The sequence below is a fragment of the Lottia gigantea genome, assembly GCF_000327385.1.
Source record: "Lottia gigantea unplaced genomic scaffold LOTGIsca_1, whole genome shotgun sequence".
Classification (NCBI taxonomy): Eukaryota; Metazoa; Mollusca; class Gastropoda; family Lottiidae; genus Lottia; species Lottia gigantea.
Window position 1 is genome coordinate 8,663,996 of NW_008706746.1, and position 11,716 is coordinate 8,675,711.

Consider the following 11,716-nt stretch of genomic DNA (forward strand, 5'->3'; position numbering starts at 1 on the left):
ATCACCAGTTAATTTGTCATTTACCAACAACTACCATTATACAACCTAGTGTGCGATATCACCATTTAATTTGTCATCTACCAACAACTACCATTAAACAACCTAGTGTGCGATATCACCAGTTAATTTGTCATCTACCAACAAACCAAGGTTTGAACGACGATGCAATTTATTTGTTAAATGTTGGCTTTTTCGAACCGTTCAACATTTAATAAATAACTACAGATTCTATACACCAGATTACAAGTGTCCAACCTTTAACCACAACAACTGTTTTCAAACATGGTTTAAACTTCCAATTTTGTCGCCTTTTTGGTTAAATTATTTTTTAAGTTTTCAATGTTTTCACTAAATACACTCCTTGACATAAAAATTTAATATGTTTCCATAGCAGCAAGAATGTTCTCACTAAGAATTTAATTCCTGTCGCCTCTTTTCTGAATCATGATTTTTTTATTCAATAAATTCCTCACCATTTCCAAACAATGAATAATTTCCTGTTATAAACAGAACAAATAATATAGTTATAATGTAATGTGAGTGAATTATCACAGACTGTGTTACTGTTTCATACTGGCTTTTACATTGATCACAGAGTTTTATTTTACTGCTTTGATTATTTTAGTTCAAATACTTGTATAAGATACACTTTTTACATCAGATTTGACTCGAGAATTCTTATAAATTAGAATATTGTTATAGTCGACATTGGGCTCCTGTTCAATGAGTAACTCATCCATAATAACATTTCATTGATCACTGCGTTTTGATTTACTGCTCTGAGTATTTTAGTTGAAATACTTGTATAAGATAAGCCCTTTTAATGTGAGATCAGCTCGAGCATTTTGATACTGTAGCCGACCTCTGGCCCCTGTCGAGTGATATATTACTTTATGAATTATCATAGATTATATAACTGATGTTCACTGTTTTTCATTGAAGCTTTAAGATTTTCAACTGCGAAAGTAGCATAAGATAAGCTCTTTCAATTTGAGCTTATTGAATCCATCGAGAGTCTTTGCACTACAGAATATAATCTCATGCGCTTATGTTCTAATTGGAATTCAACCTCGTTTCCTTAAAACACGTGACAGGATATAAATATTATATCCGCCACATGTGTCGACATCTATGCTGAGTTATTGATAATTATTAGTTTCACCGAAAGTTTTACGTTGTTTTTTTCCAAAATTGTACGCCTGTCTGTGAGGCATGTATGCATATATAACCAAAATAACACGAAGAAAAACCTACGGCACAAGCAATCCTTTGTTACCTTTAGGTGTACGTTGAAACGTGGAACCAAAAGAAACACCAATACATACGAAAACAGAACAAGTGACTTACTGTACAGATGAGCTAGTTATTGTTTCAGTACGGCTTCTGTCACATTTCACCTGCCATCGCTATATCGATCGACTTCCATACAAATTGTTTGCTTTACAGTATAGTTTAATGAAATCCAGAATATAGGTCATATTGCTCTGTATTTTCGTGATTGTAATAAAGCCATACATGCGGAAAATAGTATTTAAAATACTCAATTATTCAGAAGACACTGACAGCATCGTCAGACAATCAACAATAGCGAGAACAAAAAATTCTAAACATTCTCACGTTTTATTGTCTAGCTTTGCCTTTTCTTTCCCCTTTTCCCTCATCTTAGCTTATCGTATCTTTTCTTGTTTTAATCTTACCAAATAATTCATCCCATTTTCTTTATTCTAGTTTATCTGACCTTGCCTATCTTAGCTAGCTTATCTTGTTTTTTTTCTTTCCTTATTATCTTGTCTTTCTTTATCTTTACTTAATCTTAACCTCATCTTAGCTTATCCTGCCTTTCTCTATATTAACCTCATCTTAGCTTATCCTGCCTTTCTCTATATTAACCTCATCTTAGCTTATCCTGCCTTTCTCTATATTAACCTCATCTTAGCTAATCCTGCCTTTCTCTATATTAACCTCATCTAAGCTTATCCTGCCTTTCTCTCTTTAACCTCATCTTAGCTTATCTTGTCTTTCTCCATCTTTACCTCATCTTAGCTTATCCTGCCTTTCTCTGTATTAACCTCATCTTAGCTTATCCTGCCTTTCTCTATATTAACCTCATCTTAGCTTATCTTGTCTTTCTCCATCTTTACCTCATCTTAGCTTATCTTGTTTTTTTTTTCATCTTTACCTCATCTTAGCTTATCCTGCCTTTCTCTATATCAACCTCATCTTAGCTTATCTTGTCTTTCTCTATATTAACCTCATCTTAGCTTATCTTGTCTTTCTCCATCTTTACCTCATCTTAGCTTATCTTGTCTCTTTATCTTCACCTATCTTATCTTGCTTATCGTAGCTAGCTTAACTTGTGTGAGGGTGTATTGAGACGAGTTGTGTTACTTTAAGTTTTCCCCATTTTAGCTTATCTATTCAGTTTTTATCTTTAACTCATTCAAGCTTATCTTGTCTTTCTTTAGCTGATCTGTTTTCTTATCTTAACTAGCTTATCTTGTCTTTTTCTTTCTTTCCCTCGTCTTACCTTTGTCTACCTCATCTTAGCTTATCTTGTCTTTCTTTACCTCTACCTCATCTTAGCTTATATTTGTCTTTCTTTAACTCTACCTCATCTTAGCTTATCTTGTCTTTCTTTACCTCTACCTCATCTTAGCTTATCTTGTCTCTCTTTAACTCTACCTCATCTTAGCTTATCTTGTCTCTCTTTAACTCTACCTCATCTTAGCTTATCTTGTCTTTCTTTACCTCTACCTCACCTTAGCTTATCTTGTCTCTCTTTACCTCTACCTCATCTTAGCTTATCTTGTCTCTCTTTACCTCTGCCTCACCTTAGCTTATCTTGTCTCTCTTTACCTCTACCTCATCTTAGCGTATCTTGTCTCTCTTTACCTCTACCTCATCTTAGCTTATCTTGTCTCTCTTTACCTCTACCTCATGTTAGCTTATCTTGTCTCTCTTTACCTCTGCCTCACCTTAGCTTATCTTGTCTCTCTTTACCTCTACCTCATCTTAGCGTATCTTGTCTCTCTTTACCTCTACCTCATGTTAGCTTATCTTGTCTCTCTTTACCTCTACCTCATCTTAGCTTATCTTATCTTATTATTCTGTGTTTCGTTATCCTAACCTCATCTGCGAAAGTCTTGTCTCTCTTTACCTTTACCTTATCTGTGCTTATCTTGTTTTTCTCTATATTTACCTTATCTGCACCTTTTACTCTTCCCTTATACATTATATGATCTATTCAGGAACGGAATTTAAATATATAGGATACCCAAATAATAATTACTATTCTGAATTGATTTTTTTCGCTTTGGCTTGTCTTATAACTTGTCATTCAGATATTACAAACCGTTCATTAAATATGTAATTACCACCCGAACGGCCTGAGTAAAAACATGAAACTATAATGAGTAGCTGGGAAAACTTTAAAGTGGCTAAATGTGAAGGCTTATTTACTGGCCAATTCAGTCGGTTTTTTTATTATGTGTGACACGAAATTGTTTCATTTCTGCAGGTGTTTGTGATGGCATTTGTGATTACGTGCAAACTGTAAATCATCTGGTTACCAAGCTAACAGTTAATTTAGAAAACCTCTTTACAATCTCTTTAATAATATAATCATGCTGAGTTGATTTTTTTGAATTTGTATATTATTTCTTTGACTTATCAGATAGTTAGTACAAACCGTTCATTAAATAATTAATTACCACCTGACAAAGAACTGTCTGAATAAAACATGAAAATATAATGGACATTGTTGGAACATAAAAGTGTCTTTAAGAAAAAACTTGTGAACTTGCCAATTCAGTCGGATTCTTTATTATCTGTGACACGATATTTTTAATGCCTGTTGATGCAGTGATGACATATCAGTTTTCTGTCATTGATGGTGTCCATGATAGCAAAAGTTCAGCAAAATTCCGCAGACTCAGTCCTTGTTAATATTGGGTCATCATCGAATACTTTGGTGCCACACTAGTACCCCCTCAGGGAAGACCTACCATCCAACACCTGACTGGCCTCTTGAAAACTTAAAACTTAGAATTCTGCCATCTTGCCGGCGTCCAGGTCAAGATTACGGCTGATGTTTACTGAAAGAATGTATTAAATGATCTCGGCATGATGATATTTTGTATTCAGTAGAATCTATCAACATGATTAGACTGGAGACTGAGGGTTGAGAAAAGAGAACAGCGGTATAAAAGATCGTATAATGAACCTCACTAGACCAAGCTAGACTGTTTTTAGCTCACCTTCTAATTAGATTTCAGCCAATTTCAATTACGTTATTTCCACATCTGGTTGATAACCCACTTTTGATACACTATAATTATATTATTCAATGGCAGAAATAGAAGTACTATGGCTTGTGTAGCTCTCGACTCGGACTATACTGTCACTTGGGACTACTGGTGCCAGTCTGCAATTGCATTTGTCACTTCTGGTTGATAAACAACTTTTGAACACCTCCACTTTTTTCTTTGAGAATTTGAACTTTTGGTTCTTCAAAAAAATAAAACCATTTATGACCAGTTTCTGAATTTAGACGATACTCTCCGGCTATTAGAGATACTTAGTCATGCAACGCGGACTTATGTCTTCCGATAAGAAAATGTGTTTTGTTTGTATTTTTGGTCCTGATAAGGTATACGTCTCTATACCATACGTCGGCTAGATTTCCATTTGTCAAAGATAAATATCAGGAAATTGATATCATTGCAGAATCAGAATAATAATGATACATTAATAGAACATTACCTAATTCAAAAAAACTTGATGGAAAGGCAGGTGTGTTTGACTTATATAACAGTTAGATGTGATAAACGTTGTACTTCCGTTGCATGGAACATGGAAATACCGTCGTCTTCTATATCTTTATATTCCATAGTAGGAAAACGCGTTTCAAAGGGCCTTTTCTATACATCTGCTACTACCCACAGCATACAACTCCACCTCCCCCTTACCCTCCCCCACCCCTCATCAATATCTTTGTTCGGGTTTCTTGTTTCGCATCTTAAGAAAGTTTTTCCGCTCCACCACTAAAACTTTACAGATTTTGGTTTCTATGCTTGTCAAACATGACAGACTAGACAATAACTTCTCCTTTCAACTCATCCATTGTCTATATTTAATTCTCCAAACCTTCTCAAACCTTTCAATTCTTTGCAATTGAATGTCACGATGTACTCTTCCTTTTGAAACTTTTAATCATGGGTTTTGATCTTCAAACGTATTTGGGTATAAAATCCTTATCAGAATAATCGGTTTCAAACTAAGATTAAATTCCAATACCTGACTATTAATTTGGACATGAGCGTTCACAAAATAAAGAACTCATGAAACAGGGGTCATAAAATGGTTGTAAATCATTTGCTTCGATCTTATTCAAAATCTTGGCAATATATCGATTATCTTTAAGAGCAAAATACTCAATCTATGTCGAATGATATCAGATAAAAACTGTTAGTCTGCATCATCTAATCACCATGTTGTCTTTCTGATCAGCAAGAAATAACCACTTACTCCCATTCGACAGCGCTATTTTGAAAAGCGCCAGAGGTACGTTTTAACTTTTCATCGTCCGGTCTGAAACCTATGCTCCCACATGAGCCTGCAAAATCATACGCAAGAATTTCAATTCTGAAAATGCAAAATAGCGCTAAATAGGCTATTGAATTCTAGTTAAAATCATGAAAAAATCGTGATTTCAAAGCAACTGTCTTTGTTAAAAGAGATTTCCGGATCAGGTGTCATGCAATAAGTGTAATTTAATGCGGTAAAACAATAATTGTGTTAAGCATGACTCTAGTTTCTGCAATATGCCAATAAAACAAGTACAAACAACATGACATTCTTATAAATTGTCGTTTAGAGATAAAATCAATGCTGAATTCACGAGAGGTTTTGACATAACATGTTATTACTAGACATATTTTTCTATTGTTTCCACTCGACATTTTATACCCCATTTTATAACTCCAACATTCGGCAATTCTCGACAGATTTCGTAAAGTTAGTGGGACTTTCTTGGTAGAGCGTTTTGGTAACTCTGCCTTACGGAAACTGCCGAGGATTGCCGATTGACCAGATAGCATACAAACATATAATGCCAAACCAACAAGAAAATGAGCGACATTGTCACTGCCATACAGATAACATCGAACGAAGAAAGCAGAAAAAGGACTGTGAAAAAAACAGAGAAAAATAAACGAAATTTTTAAACCCCATGCAGCATAAATGACCTGGTCATTCTTCATCCAGTCTGGAAAAATAGGTAGGACATAAGAATCTTCAAATTTCGATTAGTTTAATTTTGTTCGCCTATTTCGCCGTGTATTACGACTAACATGTAGGGGTACAGGAAAGGGGTCATTTGTTTTTAGTCAGCATGCACCAAATCAATTTTATTTTTCTAAATTTTCCCATGCAAATCTCATTGGTAGGACTGCGCCTATGGGAGTCCCGCGTTTGTAATTCCATCCCAGAAAGTTGTCCCCCATTAAGTTGTCGGCCTACCACAAGTTCCGGGAGAACTGCGACGTCACTGACATTATGTGATATTATTAACATTTAAACAAGATTAAAGTTGTTTTCAATATTCTTAAATGTCAAGCTTATTTTCATATAATTACTCTCTGGTTATTTAATGCGATACACTGGCTTTTTCCAAGGTTGGTTAGTGCGGTATACTTTTCGTATCGCATTTCCTATTACGGTTAACACTATTACTGTGCGTTTCTTTAACAACCTGTTTCACAGATTTCAGTCATATTTCATTGTACTAGGTTAAACTTGAAAAAGACACTGATGAAAATATATGATGTCACATGACTTTCAAACCGGCCAATCAAGATAAGTCTGCTCATAGTTTGTTTTGTAAGTATAAACACAAACATGAAACAATTTTTATTCCCTAATACTTCACCACCCCCTGATACGAAGGAATTTATATAAAGCGGTGTGGTTTTTAACGACGATGCTGTTAGTGTTGTTCATGAATCATGGACATGAATCTTTCATGCTACCATCAGGAATCAAAATTTATGGACATTCTGTTTACACCAACAGATAGATCGGTAGATTTTCAATCCGTTCTACTAACGTAAACAAATTTGAGCAAAAACAATAAATGACATTTCAGACTATAATCTGTAATTTGGAATAACACGCATGACACAATTAATTTGTTCAAACAGCACAAATCCTCTTAGCGCCTTTCATTAGATGTATTTACAAATATAGGATTCGACAAGGCATAATAAAATCTTTACATAAGCCATTAGTTAAGTCGGTAGCGAGTTGGATCACGATCAAGTAGCGTAAGCAAATTCTGATACAAGGGCGCCAGCAGGCTACTGTTGACAGGTGTTATTTGCCAGATTTCCCCCCTACGAGGATACGAAACCCGTTAAAACAATCATATTTCAGCATTTGCACGTAATTATATTTTATTCATTTGTTTCGTCAATTTTAAATTTTATGAGATACAATTACTGACAGCTTACAGATGAATAACATGGATCATTGGAAATCAACTTGGAGTATAAAGATATATATCTATTGTTATCTACCATTAAACCATTGTTTTATTCGGTACTTATAATATCAGACTATAGAGTGATGTGTCAATACAGGTTAATGCCATTTTCATTACATTATTCCATTCTCATAGTATCTTTCATTATTGTGCTATCCGATATTATTTTTTATAGAAAAAGTGATTCTGAACCTTATTCTCTATGATAAGTAGACTATAAAATCCACAGAAAGAGGGACTCACCAAGAATCATACATTTACTTTAGATGATGACGATTAATACCATTCTCATGACATTATTTCTTAGTACGACATTCTCTTCTTTCAGAAAACTGTCCCCGTCTATCTTATTGTAAATGAGGAATCTAAAACTAACCGCCTATCTCCAGCACAGATAAATAATTTTTACAATTACAAACATTCCAAGATGATAGTTTATTTGATTTTTCGCTTTCCATTCGGATAGCTTTATTGCTTTCCTTTTTCGGATTAATGATATAGTGGTAATTGGAAGAGACAGAAATTTCGAACTATATTGTGGTTTGATCAATACTACATGTTTTCCATTAATTTTTATTCATCAACTAATGTTTAATTTGATTTCTATGCATTTATATGACACCAGTTAATGATAGAACCATTAGCGATGACAATTTACTGGGTCAAGGTCTTACAACAAACAACATTACTTTAATCGCTGTGGTTCAGTGTGTCAAACGCTTGCTTGAACCTGAAGTTCAACGTTTATTCGGTTGAGATAATTTCTCAAAAGCGATCGGGTATGTTGATTGTTATGCTATACAATTGATGGCTGGTGGATAACTATGTAATCAAATCGAAACATTTGAAGAAAAAACAGGTTTTTTTTAATAATAAAAAGAAAAATATGTCGCATGTGAGCTACCGTAACAAACTGATAGTGTCATCATTTGTGGATAATGAGTATCCAGATGCTATATAATTAGTATTCAGTACAGAATTATTATTATTATTATTATTACCTCTTTGGTACTGCCCAACGAGGCGTCGGATTTTGTTTGTGATGTGGAACGCTGTAATTAAGCTTATCAGATGGTATAACAAATATTTAGGAAACCATATCACTTGATATATTCATCCATATAACTTTATAGCCTATATATTGTAGGATGTAATAGTTTATTTTATTGATGAAGTTTTTAATTAACCAGAAATCTGTCACCACTCACCTCACAATATATCATCAGAACAATCTTATCAAGATTAGTATATCCAGTGTTCAATTAGTCAGAATATAAAGTTTTAATTAGAGAGGCCAGAGGCGTAGCATAACTTCGGGCTACCTTCCAAAATATTGCGGAAAAAATGAGCGTCTGAAATGTTACAGGTTGCTGCTTTTGAGACGGTACTTGATATTGGCCTGAATATATTCACAATCTCGTTAAAATAAAGTATTCAATTGAATTCGATTTCCTCAACCCTCTTGCTCAAATGCACCCACGGCTAAATGACATATAAAGCGAGATGAACGCAAAATATACATGATACAAATTTAGGAACCAGAAGTATTCAACAGTCTTCGGCAGTTTCCGTAAAGCTGAATCTGACTAAAGAGGGACTAAGGACTGCGAGTATTTGCCAACAAAGACATTAAACACAAAAACTTCGTAGGATATGACTTCAAACTGATAATAAAATGTATAATTGGTGAACCAATAGCATTAAATGCATAAGTAAGTGACCGGTTTATCTCCCAAAGGTGTCCCCGTGGCTTATTAGTATCATAGGTTGGAAAAGCAAAGCTGTATAGGACAACGATATATACCAATTCACCACCACTTGGAGTAATAACCTCTTTATTGTGAACACAGTCATTGAGAATGTTCTATTAGATCTTTTAACTTTAAGAGTATGATTAAATGAAGAATAAAATAGGTCAAGGTAACAGTGATAATCTGCCGACAGTCAAAGTAAGTTGAGAGCACAGCTAGGTCATTGTAAGTGTGGGGAAATTTCGTGCATAAGACAATCTGCAGAAGGACAAGAGGAAATATCATGGAAACAGTGATAGTCAAGTTTGAATGGTATAGGGAATTATTGAAGAAACTAGATGATTTCTTCCCTGATAGTCAAAAGGTAGGAAAGTTCAAACATGAGTTATGTCCCATTAGACGTTTATTGGTGATAATATCATGGTTAGGTTACTGTGGCGGGCGGGACAAAATATACAATGCATACGCCATAAATTATAAATAAGTCAGTCGGAAGCGAGTTGGATTGTCGACTGCTAAGCGATTCTAAGGTGTCGTGGGTTCAAATCCTCCTCAAGGTACGAACAATTCTGATGCCTGTGCGAGTTCTTCCAAGAGTCGACCCGGTGTCAGCTCCCAGCTCCAATAGTAATGCCTATCCCCAACCTGCGACGACTAATCCCATCAGTTATACATAAAGCCGTACCCCTCCATGACTCTTGTCCACCATCGCCAAAATCCTTCCAACACAAATTTTCTTTTATTTATTTCTATTAACGTTTTTTGGCAGCTAAGCGGTGAAATACGGTGCGCTATCGAGGGAAAGTGGAAGAATGTGCATGGATATATTTGTATAGTTGATTCCTGGCCTGAGTTTACCACTGTGATTTGGAAACCAGACACGACTGATAATAGAGTGAGATATTGAATTTATTTAAATCTTTTGTACTTGTCATAACTGAATATGAATAACAGCAGGCTTCACCCAAGTAATTGGGCCTACAGCTAAATATGCTGTCGTCTTTTTTTCCCTTTTTTTGATAATTATTTAGATAACTGTATGTGTAACGGTCTTAGAACAGTAAAAAAAGAACGTAAAACATTATTTCTTGTTTACATATTTTCAGTTAGAATTTTTAGAGACTCACCATGCGATAGTGACGAAGAATAAGGAACAATTAAAAAAGATGTTACAAACCCCGGGCGTTATCAATTGGAAATCCTGCTGTAGATTTGCAGGTGCGTCACACTTCAATCCCGGAGAATGAGTTCAGTCTAGCGTTACGTATTGCCTTCTTCTCCTTCGATCCTATTAGTCGCCATTTTTCTGCAGAACAAGCACTAGTTACTGCCTATTCTAAGTATTAAGGTTGATTAGGCGTTTATAAGCAACTTAATTTTCAATTTCAGCCATCAATAAAAGATTGCATGATGTAAAGACAGAAGTATCGGAGAAAAATGGCGGAAAATTAACCATGTCAGATGATGTAAATATTTGGTCTGTGACTTCAGAGACGTTGAAAACGCTGTTAGTAAAATAATTGCTTTGAATAATGTAGCCTCATTCCCCTGCCATTCAATTATTAAAGCGACTATCAAAAACAAGTTCTCTTTGGCTTTGGCATCCATCTTAAATAGGGTACTAGTGCGATGCATAAGACTTGAATGAACTATTTTTCTGAAAACTACAAATGAAGTGAGAAGTATTTATTGATACCAATAGTTTCACTTTTGTGATGCCCTACAATAGCCTGATAAATTTTGCGATTCGGTAGCATGAACAGTTATTTTTACTCATATGGAAATATAATATAACACTAGAATGTATCTGTTTCAGATCGATACCTGAAGGATTTTCCCTGAAACCATTGACCAAGGCTGACGTCGACATGGTGGTGACAAATTGGAATTTTGCGGACGACGGAGTCTTGGAATACATAACAGCATTAATAGACAGCTTTTCATCAGTTGCTTTGTATAATCAAGGGCAACAACTCGTGGGATACATGTTAGAAAGCAATTACGGAACAATTGGTTTTTTGCACGTATTTGAAGAATTCAGGGGTCAAGGTTACAGTAAGGTCATAGTATCAAGCCTTGCCAAGAAATTACTAGAAAATGGCCGCCAAGTTCACGTTTATATTTATTCTAACAATACAGTATCTCGTAATCTTCATAAAGGTCTTGGATTCCAAGAACATCCAGGAATTTATTCTTGGTTGGTGCATGATCCATTGTAGGACCATTATATATATAGCTTAGCTAAGAGGCTACAAACTGTATCCTCTTATACTTTCTTTAGTTCGGCGAGCTGCTTAAGCGAAAATACAAAACATATCAAAGAACTGTCTATGTGAATAGTTTACCATAAATAAACCAAATACTAACTATCCGAACCGCAAAACAAAAATCTTACGAAATCTAAAACATTATTTTGGCGAAACAA

General features: G+C 34.9%; 1 protein-coding gene across 1 annotated transcript; it reads left to right on the plus strand.

Annotated features, from left to right (window-relative positions):
• Positions 1–9,574: 9,574 nt before the first annotated feature.
• Positions 9,575–11,510, plus strand: LOTGIDRAFT_152510 (hypothetical protein; the record flags this gene model as incomplete). Its single annotated transcript, XM_009045942.1, has 4 exons — positions 9,575–9,655; positions 10,398–10,509; positions 10,681–10,798; positions 11,108–11,510. The coding sequence occupies 4 exons, from the start codon at positions 9,575–9,577 to the stop codon at positions 11,508–11,510; spliced, it is 714 nt and encodes a 237-aa protein (XP_009044190.1).
• Between the last annotated feature and the right edge of the window lie 206 nt (positions 11,511–11,716).